The sequence below is a fragment of the Brachyistius frenatus genome, unplaced genomic scaffold (genome assembly GCF_029030835.1).
Source record: "Brachyistius frenatus isolate BFR_SWC_R1_liver_20210118 unplaced genomic scaffold, ASM2903083v1 Contig_106, whole genome shotgun sequence".
In the NCBI taxonomy this organism is placed as follows: Eukaryota; Metazoa; Chordata; class Actinopteri; family Embiotocidae; genus Brachyistius; species Brachyistius frenatus.
Window position 1 is genome coordinate 887,822 of NW_027210705.1, and position 16,370 is coordinate 904,191.

Consider the following 16,370-nt stretch of genomic DNA (forward strand, 5'->3'; position numbering starts at 1 on the left):
ACTGCACCACCAGTCTGCTCTGACACCATCAATGATACCGTGGAAATATGGACTTCCAGATGAGGTCGAGGGGAAAGGGGAGAAAGTCGGACTCTAACCTGGCGCACGTTTACGTAGATTTACTCATTTGGCCACCAAAGGTCCCAGAAAATCTTCTGACATTAACAGTTTGCTTCCTCCAAAAAGATTTTGAGGTTAAATCGGCACCGACAGTTTATAAAAGCCGGACACGATAACCTTCATGAAGGTGTTTTGGACTGCTCCGGTGTTGGCTAGGTGTTCCTAACAAACCGGGAACTGAGAGTAGTTCTGGATTGACGAGCGGGTCCTGGAACAGTTCGCTGCACAGTATGTAGGGGCCTCAGTGATCTCTTCTTCAGTCCTGTATGTGCTCCTCTCTCTGTCACTAACGCCTCCTCCACCCCTCCTCCTCCACCAGGACGAGTCGCTGCAGCGGCTGCAGAAGGAGTCGGAGATCCTTCAGAAGACCTACGCCCACTACTTCGACCAGACCATCATCAACAACGAGATCGACGAGACCATCCGGCACCTGGAGGAGGCCATCGACCTGGTGTGCACCACCAGCCAGTGGGTCCCTGTGTCCTGGGTCTACTGACCTGCACCACCTCCTCCACCTTTACACTCTCTGCTCCTCCATCTCCCCCTCCCAGTAACAACTCCTCGGCCAAAGTCCCATCGTTCCCTCTTCGAAACAAAGAATAATGAAAAGACTATTAACACAACCTGATGGGAAACCTCTCTGTACGCTGCACTCGATGGGAAACGCCCTCAGTGTTGTGTGAAAGCGACCACAGCATTCAACCGAAATCCTCCTGAGCGCTGCACGAACCACCGCGGCAGACGCTTCTTGGACTCTTGCCCTCGCAGACGACTTAGTCATAGTGTTGTATAAAAACAGAGTAAACTAAAAAGTGAATATTGTCATGTCTGTACTAGCTAGGAGGCAACATTTTTGTAGATGTTTGTTTTAAAGAGACAGTACTGTGTCCCGTCCTCTCATGTTGGTGCACCGCCAGCTCTCCCTGGCGCCTCCCATCACATCGTCGTCCCGGTGGGCGTGAACGACCCGTGGAGAGACGCTGTCGGTGGGTGTTCTGTCCAACAGCAGCAGGGTGATACGAGCCTAAAATAATGTCGCGGTACTTCAGTGCACATCCGCGATCACAGTATTCCTGACAATATGATGAAAACAACCCGGTATCACGCCGAAGCGTGTTATACACCCGCCGTGACAGCAGAGCTCACCGTGTCATTTAGGGGCAGATAACAAAAATGCTTGGTCAGCGTTAGGAGAGGATTTTCTTCAAGAAATCCTCGTCGCTATCGCTTGTGCTTAAACTCCTCCGACCTCCTTCCTCCCTTCACAGACTTCAGCACTTTTGTGCTTCACCCAACGACCTCGAGGACATGTTGTTACGTTGTCATAGATCATCTCAGGCTGTGTCAACTTTTCAAGACGAGGCGACGCCACTGACTGTTTACAAAAGTTCCAGGTCTATAATCATGAAGCCAATGCAGACGTGCAATACCACCCAGGGCCACTAGAGGTTGACTCCAAAAAGCCTCCAGCTCCATAGACTCCCATTCAATTTCTCTCATGAAATACAAAGTCAATACATTTTTTCCACGAGTTATGATGGTGTTGTTTGTTAAGGTCTGTGCTCCCGATCAATTTTCAGGCGGTCCATCTGAAAATAATTCCATCATTAATTCGATATTAGGTCTGAAAGAGCGGTATATTTGGGGGGAGGTGTCTGTTTGATTGACAGGCCTGTGGTGCAGTAAGGTGTCCACTGTAGGTGGGCGGGGTTTAGTGTCCTCGGGTTTTAAATCCGATAGTCAGATCACCGCTCGCTCCTCCCAGCTCGTCCAAATATGGTCACTTATCTTTCCAAACCACCAAGATGGAAAAAAGACGGTCAAATAGTCAAACTGAAGACTGAAGAATGGTTCACAAACCAATAGATGATGTCACTGATGGTTGCCGGGGCCAACCGTCAAACTGACATGCTGTCCTCTGGTGGAAGAATGGGTGTATTACACACTCTGGCGCGATACTGGGCTGGAAAAAATACTGTAAAGTATATTAATAATAATTTCAAGAACCTGCAAATGAATCTATACAATTGTTACAGTTTTGTAAGTCAACACAAACTTAACAGTTTTGCCTTGAAACATTCAGTAAACACTAACGTGACTGGTTTTCTGCTTCCACTCGACCGACTCTCAGCCTCGCTTGTTGTCGTGTGTAACGGATCTCATACCGCTACACTTCATAACAGTATGAATTGTTACGTCAACAAGTAAACAATTACCAAAACCACAAATATGATTTTTATTTTTTTTATTTGATCATGTTGAAAATGAGACCGATATCAGGGCGGACGTTACGATATGGTGCCCTCTAATCAGCAGGCTGCAGTAAAAGCACAAAAACACACTGCGATGTCTTCTCTGTAGATGATGTCAGCGGCCCTCATTATTTAATCATTCCTGTTCTTTTCTAAGATGGATTTCTGGTTTCCTTCCTCCCAGTCACGGTATCAGCACTCGCACCTCTCGACCTCCCAGGTACTGTCTCTTCTAAATAAATCCATAAATGTTTTAGAGATATGAATGAGGTTATCATGCATGTGGACATTTGCAAGCTTCCATGCCGTCAGTCAGTCAGTGTTCCCCGTGTCCCTCTGTCAACCTCCAAGACAGGAAAAAAAACAAAGCTATGTATTAAAAGAAAAAAAACATTCCAGTTGTTTGGAAGACTGAACTCAGCCAAGAGAAGTCAGAGGGGCAAAAAAAAAATGTAAAAAAATACCAGTGATGGAGCCGGACGTTGACTCGACACCTATGCACATCCCTTGCATCCTGGGTGACATTTCTAAACAACAGATTTATAGACAGATCGACCGTGTAAGGAAGATGTGTTTGTAAGAAAAAAAAATTCTAATAAAAGTCTTGATTTATTTTCTGTTTTTGATTTGTCATACACAGAAAGAGGAAAATTTCACCGGATTCCTCATTTGCCATTTCAGAAATGTGATGTCCAAGAGTATTGGTGTTTCAGTCGAGTTTAAAAATCCACCGGAGATAAAATGCTGATTTTTATTCTGAAACTCTGTAACTGTCTGCAAAGAAGTGTTCACTTGACTTTCTGCAAAGGTGCCGACTTTGCGAGGGAAGAGGAGGCAGTGTGTGCAGATGAATAACCTCATACATGAATATGACAGACTGATGTGCAACTGCCCCTTTGTGTAAATGACTCTGCGATGATAAAAGTTCTTCAGTATGAACAATTTTTTAAATATATTTCCTTTTATGTGTTGGAAAAATCAACCTTGGAGTGGCTCCTCTTTTTTTTTTCCTTTTCCAGGACACGTCAGTGCGACATGAACAACATCTCTGTCCTATTCATTACAACTACAGCTACACATCAACACGTCTCAGAAAAGTTGGGAAAGGGTCAACAAAAGACTGGAAGAGTTGTGAAATGCTGATGAGTTCATAATATCATTAACAGATTTACAGAATCTGGAGACATTTCTGTACACAAGGGACAATGTTAAAAATCAGTATTGGACGGCTGATGATCTTTGGGCTCTCAAACAGCACTGCATTAAAAACAGCCAGAATTCTGTATTGGAAATCATTGCATGGGCTCAGGAACACTTCCGGAGGAAAGGAAGGCCTTTCTTATTTCAGCAAGACAATGCCAAACCACATTCTACATGTATTATAAAAGAAGGGCTACGTAGCAGCAGAGTCTGGGTACTAAACTGGCCTGACTGCTGTCCACACCTGTCATGTAAAATAGTTGGTGCATCATGAAATGGAAAATATGACAAAGGAAACTGTTAAGAAACGGAAATTCTGTATCAGGCAATAATGGGACAACATTTCACTTTCAAAACTCCAGTAACTAGTCTTCTCAGTTCCCAAACATTTAGAGAGTTTTGTGAAAAAGTTGTAAACAAGACCATCTCAACTTTTCTGAACCATGTTGCTGCCTTCAAATTCAAAGAAAGCATATATTTTCCCCCAAAAATAACATTTCCAGCTGCAACATTTGATTAAATACGGGTTTGCAAGATTTGTAATTTATCTCATGCTGTTTCTATTTACATTTGACAGCATCCCAACATTTTTGTAAACAGGGTTGTAGAACATTGGTGACTCTCACGGGGGACGAAGAGCTCTCGTCTTCACTCTCAACAACAACATAAAAACATATGATAAGAGGAAAAGGCTGGCGTGTTTATATATTTGATATGATATTATTAGAATGTTAATGCTGCATTCGTATGTTTGTGCTGTGGCAGCTGCTCAAGCCAGAGCTCACTTTAACTACTTCATTGACAGTTAGGAAGGGTAGTGCTCAACCTATTGATCGGGCTTCTCTGGAGGTTCACAGAGGAAATGTGTCTCTGGGAGAACTGACAACTACAGATGCACAGAAGTGACATTTTAGGGTCTTAATGATCTTTAATAGTTTGTTAGTAGTGATACAACAACTCAAAGTGTTAACTTCCTAATGTTTTTTAAATGAAAGACCAAAAGCTTGGAGGCATTTTGTTTGTTGGAGTCTTACAGTGAAAGATCCTGGAGACGACAGAAAAGGTAAGAAACTACAGTTTGTACTGTGAACGCACTCTGATTACACACTGAAGAGGTATTGTTGCTGCGGGGTCGGCCTCTTGAAATGGTTCACAGCATTCAAATTGAATGTTTGTGCTGAGAAATGATGTACATTCAGGGCCGGTGCAGTGACCTGTAAGTGTTCAGAGGTTGTTTTTACAAATGCATAAATGGATTCCTGAACTGTGGTGTGTCGGTTTCTGTCGCAGAAGCATCGCAGGTTCAGATAGTAGCAGGAGAAGATATCCGCAGCACCGTAGACTGAACCAACGATCAAAGTCCAAACAGTAACCAAACATCCAGCTCAGCTTCAGCACAATACCGTCAGAGATCAGCCTTTTAAAATGAACGAATGTAAAGTTTCACATCATCTCATCAGTTGTGCTTTAGCTGACAGTGTGTGCTAGAACTGGACACCGAGGGAAGATCCAACATGTTGAGGTACCGAGAAAGTGGACCTCAAAAGAATTCTTTCATCACCTTTCAGGGGCTCCAAAGGCCTTTTGCTCAGATCAATCATAATATTTATTTACAATGATCATGTCCTTCGGTCCAAAAAGGATTCATCCTCATAGTGTATCTGTATGTTTCTCTGTAGTAACGCTGGCAGGAATCCTGTCTGACATTAAAGAAACTTGTATTTGATATTCAGATTATGGACCTCCTGTTGGATCTTCCTGTGAAAGCAGATGGACACAACGCTGAGTAAAACATCTTCCTGGCAGGATTATGAGTGAACGTGAAGAAGGGCTGTGGTACATGAATATTTTCACTTTTGGTTAATCTGCCGGTGATATGAATTTAAAAAAAATAGAGCATCAAACAGTAAATACAAAAAGAAGATAATGAGTAAATAATGAGCAGGATTTTTGATTTCATTCATTTTCAATTTAGCCCCAAGCAGAGTGATCTGTAAAAACAACACTGTGCTCTTTATTACTTGGCAGATTAATAAACATTCTTTATTTATTTCCTCCTTGGCACATTATCAGAGTATTACTGGATACCATGACGACCGCTCCCTGCTGAAAGTAGGCCAGTTTTATGAGAAGAGAAAACTTGATTTGTGCCTGAAGATAACTGATGTTGTTTGTGAGGTTAAATAAAAAAGGAAAAAACAACAAACAATAATCTCACAAACCGAGCTGGTTTATTGAAGGAGAGCAGGGATACACAGAGCAAAGCGGGTCGAGCAGCAAACAGGCTCAAAAGAAGACAGAAAAACAAGCTACGAAATGTTTCATTCAGTTTCCATATCAAACAGGACGCTGCCCTTCAACAAACCTTCATCTTCTGGTGAAACCTCAGACGGTGAAGAGAAGAGCTGCATGTCCACAGAGTCTCCTGATGAAGGACTTTTTACTCCAAACATCTGGCAGATTAAAACCTTTTATTTGTGAATGATCGAGTGAGCAGATCCAAACTAAGCAAACGTGGGTCAAAGAGTTTCCAACCTGAGAGGAAGTCTAAACGTTGAGATAATAAACACAATATGCTGTGCGACGGGTTTCGTCTTCATGTGAAGGACTAAAACAAATGGATTCATTTTTGTTATATTACAAACTCCCTCACAAGCTGAATACAGTCAGTATAATGAATAAAGGGTCTGGTACGGTGACGGTTTACCGTCCGCTGACCTGGATGACTGGTCGTTGTTTGTTATTCAAATCAAACACATCGATAACTGCCTTCCTTTCCTTCCTCACATGTGGAACATCGTCTCAGCATGTCTCAGTGAAAATGTTTTACTTTCCCACATAAAGTGGGACGCCTGATCACCGTTTAGCGAACGACGTCAGTCTGAAGCCTGCGAGCACCTGAAAAACTGAAGTTGCATTTACAAGATTTTCTAAATTCTAGGGATGATGAAGATTTGTGTTGCGTTAGAAAAGAAACTAATAAATCAAAATATTGTCTTTGCGTTTGAATATTTCCCGTTCCTCCCCTGCCTCCGGTCTCTTGGCATCGAGCGTGTAGTGTAATTAAAGCCTTCATTTTTTTTTATCCGCTTGTCGTGTCAGCAGAAATGTTCATTTGGACCGATGCAGATCAGAAAATCTGAAGTCTTCAGGCGATACAGATGACGTGCTCATGTTGTCCTGCAGCCCTAAAATAATCCTCAACTGCAGCTCTAAAACTGACCTTGGGAAGATAAAATCACAGTCCAGCCTGTGATGTCCTGAGGCTGCAGGTGGGTGTGCACTCTGCTGACCTCTGGCAGGAGCTGCATTTTGTGATTTCAATCAATGCAAGTGAGTGATTAGAGTCCAGAGGAGCCTGAACACTGTGTTACTGTTGCGTAATCCCAGAGCATTAACGTGAACCAAAAAGAGAGGCGGCGCTGACAGAGGACGGCTCGGTTGGGTTTTCTTTTTTAGGATGAAGGATGTATATTCTTATATTTAATTATAATGTGTTATAAACTGTATCTACTGATTGGAATTACTTACAGCCGGGTTTGGTCAAACATCCACATGACATCAGGAGTCTTAAAGCAGGACGGCCCACCTCTGTTGAAATAAGGTTTTTAGTCTTACGTTCAGAGCAGGTGTCAGAAACACTTTTATCACAGGTCCTGCTGTTTCCAGTTTATTAACATGAGGCAGCTGATGTGTAAATGGAAACTCTTGGAAAGGTGCCGGGAAAACACAATGAAATGAGGTAACTGGTAACTTTATGCATTATGCCTTCAAACAAATTCAACACTTCCTCTATATTTGTTTCAAATTAAAAGCTCTCAAGAAAACCTTAATTTCTTTTCAAGGCTTTTATTCTGAAACAATTGCAGCAACCTGCTGACTCAAATTGGACAATAACAATTTAGATGAGTAAGCCGGAACAACTGCTGAAAATAGCAGCATTATATTGTTGACTTGAATAAATTAAAGCGATTGAAATATCTAATTTTGACTATTGTATGTAAACTTGCCACCACAGCGGATACGCAACCTTAGAAACGGCAACCTAAATGAGCGAACGTGTCACAGGTGCATTCTGGTCCTTAAACAAATAGCACTACAGAGGTAGGAGGTCTAACCGAGGACTTTCACCCGGGAGACGAGGGTTGGAGTCCGTGAGAAAGAGATAAAGAGATGTGAGTTTATTTAAATAAACCTTAAACCTGACCACGTGGGTTTTGTTGGCGAAACCTCTGGCGCTTTACTTTTCAAGCCGAGTCGAGACAAAACGTGACACTGACACGCTGCAGTGGACTGATGGGTGAAACTGAACCAGCTGTTACTGTACATCGGCTCTCTTCCTTATAATCACAACAAATGAAATGTCTCTTTAGAAACCATTTTATTACTACACAAAATAAAGAGCAGTGAAATCACTACAAGAAGTCAACACACACACTCCTGTCATCTCAGCCGTGACCCAGATAAATGAAGGACGCTCCATGTCCTCTACCATGTGTCTGCAGGACAAAACCAGCTGCATGAGAGTGGGAAACGAGAGGCAGGAGGTGCAGCCTCCAGTTGTCTTGGTCCCAACGTAATCCCACATTAACGGGCCGGCAGGCCGGCGTGCAGATTAACTGGTGTTCGTCGCTTAAACGGGTCAACTCCTCGACCGACACTGCAAGGAGTCACTGAGCAGGCACGTCAAAAGTTCAACAGCACTTTTTTTTATTTAGAAAAATAGATCATTTGACAGAGCGTTGTGTCTAATAAACACCACTGAACTGGATCACTGGCTGTCTGAGCAAACTACTTACATTCACCGGGTTAAAAAGAAAAGCAGCGGCTGGGACGTCCTTTAATTTTGTCCCCTACACAGAACGACAGCGTGTGTTTTTAAATACGTTTCATATAAATACATGTTCCTGACAGCTAAGAGATGCTCCGATGCTCCACCCGACATATGGCAGTCACACCCACCTCACCCCTGTACACAGATTAGGTCCATGAAGAGGGGGGGGGGGGGGCAGTCCATCCATAAGAGGCAATGAGAAAGTCCCTCCATTACACTGTAGCATACACAAGCAGCAACACTGAGCCGCATGCAATAAGAAGATTAATGCTTTCATGGAAAAAGCTGCAGGAGCTACATTTGGAGTGAATGATCTGTTTGGGAGAAAAGTAGAGGAGCTCTTATCCCCGTTAACTTTACACATGAATGAAAATACAAAAACAAAACACTCCTAAGAGACGATGTAATGCTATGAATATGACATATTAATTAAAATGGAGTATTATGCAACAAAAAGTCCATGTTCACGTATACATTTCCTCAGTTAGGGTTAGAGAATCAGACGTGTGTCAGACGTGTGTCAGATGTGTGTCAGACGTGTATCAGACGTGTATCAGACGTGTGTCAGACGTGTGTCAGATGTGTATCAGACGTGTATCAGACGTGTGTCAGACGTGTATCAGACGTGAGTCAGACATGTGTCAGACATGTGTCAGACATGTGTCAGACGTGTATCAGACGTGAGTCAGACATGTGTCAGACATGTGTCAGACATGTGTCAGACGTGTGTCAGACGTGTATCAGACGTGTGTCAGACGTGTGTCAGACGTGTGTCAGACGTGTGTCAGACGTGTGTCAGACGTGTATCAGACGTGAGTCAGACGTGTGTCAGACGTGTGTCAGACGTGTGTCAGACGTGTGTCAGACGTGTATCAGACGTGTGTCAGACGTGTGTCAGACGTGTGTCAGACGTGTGTCAGACGTGTATCAGACGTGAGTCAGACATGTGTCAGACATGTGTCAGACATGTGTCAGACGTGTGTCAGACGTGTATCAGACGTGTGTCAGACGTGTGTCAGACGTGTGTCAGACGTGTATCAGACGTGAGTCAGACGTGTATCAGATGTGTGTCAGACATGTATCTGTGAGTCCTCTTATATAGGGAATCAGCTCGTGAAAATAAATGAGGCCGCAACGACGGCAGTCTTTGTTATTTTGAAACATTCAGTTTACCACAGAAAGCAATCCTTTGTGTGGCAGAGCAGACTCAGGAACCACGCCCAGGTTATTCCTCCGCACCTGCTCGGATAAATCAAAACATCTCTTAACTGGTCTGCAATTTGAACAGCTCCACCATGTTGTTTCTGCGGGTCAGCAGGTTAACCCCGGCACGGCTCTCATGTGCAGCGCAGACACGAGTGGATATCTGTGGAACCAACGATGAGCCACAGCAGCACGACGAGGCAGAGGAGAGATCGGCCCGCCTCAGCCCGTTGACCTCCGACCCCTGCGGAGAGCTGCCCCTCGGGATCCAGAAGGGTCCCGTTGCGGAGGCTCTCGGTACTGTTCCCCATCTCCTCTTGGAGCTCCTGCTGGAGCAGCTTGGAGATGAGGCTGTTGAAGCGGTTCTCCGTGGTGGAGACGATCTCCGAGGAGGCCGTGGTCAGGTTGAGCTCCCCGGGGTCCACGCACGTCCCGTTCACGTTGGTGAAGACCACCTCGCTGAGATCAAGTCCCGCCACGGAGGAGGGTGAGGCGCAGGGGATGTCCCGCACGAGCTTGTAGCTTTCCATCCACTCCTTCAGCCACTCGAGGGAGCAGTCGCACTCCCAGGGGTTCCTGAAGAGGTACAGGCGGCCCAGGAAGTAGATGGGCTGGAAAACAGGGAAGGGGAGGATGGTGAGGTTGTTGCTGTTCAGGTGGAGGGTGATCAGGGAGGTCAGGTTCTCAAACGTGCCCTCCTCGATGTACAGCAGCTGGTTCCGGTCCAGGTACAGGACCTCCAGCTCCACCAGGTCACTGAACCAGGTCTTGGACACATTGGTCAGCTTGTTCCCCCCCAGGTTGAGCATCTTCAGGCGACTGAGACCTTTGAAGGCAACCTTGGGCAGATCAGACAGCAGGTTGTCGTTGAAGTAGAAGTTCTCCAGCCCCACGAGGTCCTGGAAGGCGTAGTCATGGATCACGTTGATGCGGTTCTCCTGGAGGTTCAGGTACCTGAGAAAGACAGAGATGTTTCAGCTGTGGTTTTTACAGGAAGGTCTTCCCACAGCTTCTCACAGCTTCTCACGTTCTCAGTCATTGGCAGGTGGTAAATAATGACTCCGTTTTACCACACTTGCATTTTATCCAAAAAAATCTCCAAATCCTACATTTGGATGGGCAGATTGTACCAGCGACATGGAATGAATAATATTCCTTCACTCCATGTGTTCCTTCTGAAAATGTTTAAAAACGGGTCATGAACCCAGTTTAATCTGTACAACAGGGTCGCTGTCTGCGTTTTAGCTTCTTAAACAGGAGGAAGTGTTGCATTCGCTCAGGATTAATACGCGTTTTGAGTGGTGGTGAATAAAGAGTGAAGGAAGAGGTTCAATGCAATTTTGGTAACAAATTGCTCAAAAACATTTCCTCAATTTGTTCCCAAAATTCTTCCTTGGAGTCTTTACATTTCTTATATGTGCTCAGGCTTGTACTTATGACCTACTGTCCAGCTATCAGCATTCAATATAATTTAATTTGATTTTTAGTGCAACATGGTCACAATACACTTTACGATGAGAACCAATAACCATAATATATTTGCAATGCTAAACGACATTATAAAATAACATGCAAACGTATGTAGAGCAAGGCTGAGCATAAGGGACGGTTCAATGTGAGAAAAGACGAGCCGGTAAAAATGTTAATCGGATTCATCTTCAATTTTTACAGTCCACTCACAGCAAGCTTAAACTGTGGGTGAGTGATTAGTGGATTTATTTTGCCCTGGGTTTTGTCTCTCAGGCTACATACTGACTGACTGACTGCTGTCTGAGAGATAGACTCCTATTTTTGGTCAAAATAAACGTTAAATTCATATTTTTACACTTGTTCTAAAAATGCTACAATTAAACAGCAATTGAATATTTGATATTGCAGAAGGTAGTAAAGAACAGCTCTGATCTTAGAGAAGCTTTTCATAAAAACATTATTATAAATTATGTTTGTTGGCATGTCAACACAAATAGGGATTGTAAGTTTGTAAGTAATTGACACAACGCTATGGAAATTATACAATTGTTGACTTTTAAAGGATGATGCGACAAATCTAATCAGTTCTGCCTGATAAACAAATGTAAAGTGAAACAGCACGCACGTTATTTTTCTCAATAAATCCTGAGAGTTGTTGAACCTGCTCAACAGCTGTGAAGCAGTCGGACCAGTGAGCTCCTGTTTGCTGCCGCAGGAGCAACAACAACTTTAAAGTTGTTCTCGAGCAGTGAAAGAAAATGTGGTGTAACAAGTGTCATTGGAACGATGCGAGTATGAAACAAAACCTTCATTTGAATTTAACAATTACAATTATTGAATAAATGACTGTTTCATTTATATATTATACACAATTCAGTCGTGGCATTATTTGTTTAAATTAAAATGATGTATTTTCAGATAACATTGAAATCTTTACGACTGAATGAACGTCCAGCTGTAAGGAAACAGCAGCATCACAGTGGAAGGCAATTTTTTTGCGCTCGTCACTGTCAGCAGTCATCCAATCACAGTGAAGGAGGGGCGGGACAGACGGGGTCAAGGTCCGCCCTTCAGAGAGCAAATACGAATACGAGCCGAGTTACCAGAATATAACCACAGAGAAGGAAACTGAAGCTGTGAGCGACAGGCGGCCCGGGGCGGCCGGCGGCCATGTTGCCTGTCTGTAAAGATTCTCCACTTCTGCTGCCTTCAGACGGGGTTGTGTTCACGGTTCACCAGAAGAGTCCGTGTGAACGCCACCCTCCAGCGGTCCACGCAACATCTGAGTTCACGAGTTGCGCCGTGTTTGCTGACATTTACAGAAACAGCGGAGGCCGTGGAAGCTCATTGTTCTTCGGATGTGAAGCTCAATATATTGTAATTTGAATATGTAATATTTAGTTCACAGTTTTTCTTCATAATTCCATAACGCATTGGAAGAAACTCCCCCGATCCACTGCTTCTGTCGTTGGGCATTCTCTGCATTATATTTCTCGCCTCCTATCTTGCTAATTGTTAACGCCGTCCATGTTCCTGTTGCCTAGCAACACCGTTCTCGTCAACCTAACCGCTCGAACGCCGAGCGCACCGCGCCACGCCGCGCCGCGCTCACGACTTCGCCTGCCGTAAGCTTGAGCTCGGGTGTTTGAAGGCGGCACAGGAAGCGGGACGTTCCCACCTCTGCTGACTTCCTGCCTCTCGGCGGCCTGTGACTTACTTGAGATTGCGGAGGCCCAGCAGGGAGTTGTAGGCCACCGCCTCGATCTTGTTCCTCTCCAGGTAGATGTGGCTCAGGTTCTCCATGCCTCTGATGGCTCCGGGGATCCTCCGGAAGTTGTTTTGGAAGCAGAGCAGCTCCTTCAGAGCCGTTTGCTCGATGAAGATGCGGTCGGGGATGTTGAAGAGGTTGCAGTCGGACATGTCCAGGCGCACCAGCTTCTTCAGACCCGTAAACGTCCGTGTGTGAAGGTAGCTGATGTAATCATTGTGCGCCATTTTCAGGTCCACCAAGTTGGAGAGGCCCTGCAGGACGGAGGTTGAGCTGTGTGTTAAATAAGTACACTTGAACTGTTTAGTGGACAAGACCTCGAACGACCAACTGAACATCTGGTTACTTCGATCACATCAGGGTTTTGTAGGCGACGACACAAAAGGCTCCAAATGAATTTCTCTGCAGGTTTGGGTCAAGAAACAAGTGACGGCGTTCTGGTGTCATCAATATAAAATCTTTTTTTTAAAAGGAGTTTATTTTCCACTTCAGTCACGCAGGTAGTTTTGTTTTTATTTCATTAAGTTTGGGCCTCATGTTTAATGTTGTCTGCTCATCGATCGACGCTGATCAAACAGGACTGGTGTTGCTCAGATTACACGAATAGACATTATTTTGTTGTTATTGTTTTTCTAATGGAACACTGTAATGGTTCGAGCTCCACCACCAGTAATTGATATTCAAATTAGGTTGTTGCGTTTTGCTGTTACTGTCGGATAAGTTATTATTTTTTGTCAAAATATTAAAACAATAGATAGAAAATGCATATTGTAAGTAAAAATAGCAGCTACATGTTAAGAGAGTGAAATTTCAGCTGTTTTCTTTTCAGTATTGTCGTGTGTTTTCTGTATCTGGTTGTCTGGCAGCGTTTTCTGTTTCTGAGGAAAAACTGAAACATTTTGAACATACTGTATATATACGGGACACACTTGTTACAGAATTGGTGAAGATGTTTTATTCATTCGTTTGTGTTTTCTCTCTCAACGCCACCGTAGAACAGAGACAGGTGTTTTCCTCTGTTCATTAAAGATGTGTCTGATAACTACTTTCATCCTGATGGAGGGAGCTGCACATCGTCACATGATGTGAGCGATGCTTAATGTAAACCAAACTCTTACTACCACTAACAGAAAAAAAGCCCTGACAGCTTACAACAGTCAAGAAAGTACAGCGAAAGCACCGAATTTTTGTTTCTGAGGGTCTATTTTATCCTCCACACGTCTCAAAGTTGTCTTCGTTTTGTATTTTAAAAGATTAAATTGAAACACAACAACATAGCCTGTTATTTCCGGAAAAGAAAACTGGAGCAGACCTTGAAGGCCCCCGGGGTGATGAAGGAGATGTTGTTGTGGCCCAGAGAGAGGGACTTGAGGGAGGGCAGGGTACCGAAGGCCCTCTCGGACAGGAACTTGAGCTTGTTCTTTTCCAGGTTGATGGTGGAGGCCTCGCAGGGAAACTCTTTGGGGAGTTCAGCCATGCCGGTGCGGTCGCAGAGCACGCTGCAGCTCTTCTCCTGGGTGCAGGAGCAGGACGCAGGGCAGGCCCGGACACACGCCCACCGCATCAGCACCGCCTGAGGCAGCAGGCACAGCACCGAGACTGAAGGGAGGACGGGAGGACGGGAGGACGCGAGGGAGCGAAAACAAGTCCGCAGTCAGTCACAGTCACTGCAGCCACAAAAACATGACATCGTTACACTCTAATACACCAGAAGGAAAAAAGAAGAAATATTGATATTTATGTGATTTAACAGTAGTAGCGTGTCGATAACTGCAATTCAACTGCTATAAGTGGAATAAATGATTTCATACATGTTTTACAGTCTGAGGGCAGGAGCTGTTTATGTCTATCATATACTGAATATTATAAAACACCAGAACTTTCCAACCTCTGCATTCTTAACAATGTTGGGACCACAAGTCACACAAAGCTGCTGATGGACATAACACAACTATAACTGATGTTTCTTGGTGTTCAGTAACAAATACAAGTTACACGTTTTGGGAAATATGCCAATTTGTCTTTCTTATCAAGAGTTTGATAAGACGATTGATTTTACTCTCTGTAATGTGAAGCTTCAGCTCGGATGATGTTTAGGGAACACAGGAAAAGAGCGAACTTTGCTGTCACCAAAGTTTTTGGAAAAGCCTTCCAGCTCCCCTGAAACTCAAGCACATAAATGCTGCAGGGATATGAAACCGCGCTTTAATGGACAGACATCTCGACAAAGTCTCGGTAACAACCAGGTGATTGTAGTTCTTAAAACATCAAATTAAGTTTGTTGACCTGAGTCTTGCCTTGCTGGCATCAAAATACTCCACTGTTGTTTTGCAGGCTAATTTTCCCCAAATTCATCAAATTCATCAACCTGTCTTTATTTTGTAAATAATTTTACAGTCGACTGCGTTTGACAAGTCAAAATATCTTTTGTGTGGTTTTAAGTTAAAGTAATGTCAGTTTGCAGATCAACATGAAAATGTCTCCAGAACTTTTGTATGAACAAAATTTTGATCATAATCACTTTTGTTATATTCACATTTCATTTCTTATTAAAATATCATTGATAATCTGCTGTGTAATCTGATGGGGGAAAAAAAAACCTGACCGCAAGCTTCAACTGTACTGCTAACATGCTGAACTAATACGGTTAACAGTACAAGCTTCACACTGGTGAGACTTTTCTTTCTCTCAAATGTTGTGGCTACCTCCGAAATTTAAGACAATATTGACAAGAGGTAGGTAGGTATTTACTTTATTAATCCCCGAGGGGAAATGTTTTCGCTAAAAAGAGGTCCTGGAAGTGCTCTGAAATATTATTTTGACATGACTGAGAGGTCCAGATAAACTAATGTTTGGACCATGTGGTGAGATTTTGTTTGTTTGTTTGTTTGTTTTATTGTCAATCAACCTTAAAATTTGACCAATGCGTACAGAAATTATTGCCATGCATTCAACATTGGGAAGAAAAGGTTAAGGAGACTTAATGGAGCAAATTAGTAAAAACTAAAACTGCGCGGGAACATTTCATTGTGAAAAGCAAACATGTATTGGACTAACCCGTATATCAGGCTATAATTAAATAGCTGTTGCCATCATTTATTTATTTTTGGATGATTTGTCTGGTTGAATCTTTGTTTTTTGTTTTTTTTAATGATATTTCGGCTGTTTCCTTTTGTTTTGCATATAGTTTCTTCTTCATCTTTCTTCTCTTCCTGTCAGTAGATTGTTTGTTTTCATCTCCTGTCTTCTACATCTTCTTCTATCTCACCAACCACCTTCATGTCGTCCCTCAACACATCTATGAACCTTCTCTTTGACCTTCCTCCTCTCCACTCGCCTGTGAGCTCCATCTTCATCATCCTTCTCCTGAGATATGAAGTATCTCCCCTCCGCACATCCGACCATCTCCATCTCAACTGTCTCACTTTGACTGCAAACCGTCTGCTGTCCCTCAAAAACACTCCTTCCTAATCTCGTCCATCCTCATTACTCCCAACGAGCAGCTTACGTCTTTCCATCAGTG

At 43.5% G+C, this 16,370-nt stretch overlaps 2 protein-coding genes across 14 annotated transcripts in view; one reads left to right on the plus strand and one right to left on the minus strand.

Annotated features, from left to right (window-relative positions):
• The window catches only part of caska (calcium/calmodulin-dependent serine protein kinase a), a 145,540-nt gene extending 142,186 nt beyond the window's left edge, over positions 1-3,354 (plus strand). For all 13 annotated transcript variants that reach the window (XM_069712051.1, XM_069712040.1, XM_069712044.1 and 10 more), the window contains one exon: positions 440-3,354. In XM_069712051.1, coding sequence (XP_069568152.1) covers positions 440-616 — 177 coding nt within the window. In that variant the 3' untranslated portion in view covers positions 617-3,354. The remainder of the gene's footprint in view (positions 1-439) is intronic.
• Positions 3,355-9,743: 6,389 nt separating this feature from the next.
• Positions 9,744-16,206, minus strand: nyx (nyctalopin). Its single transcript, XM_069712074.1, has 4 exons — positions 16,116-16,206; positions 14,160-14,446; positions 12,797-13,101; positions 9,744-10,563 (listed from the first exon to the last, which is right to left on the minus strand). Exons 1-4 carry the CDS (start codon positions 16,204-16,206, stop codon positions 9,744-9,746), a joined length of 1,503 nt encoding a protein of 500 aa, XP_069568175.1.
• Between the last annotated feature and the right edge of the window lie 164 nt (positions 16,207-16,370).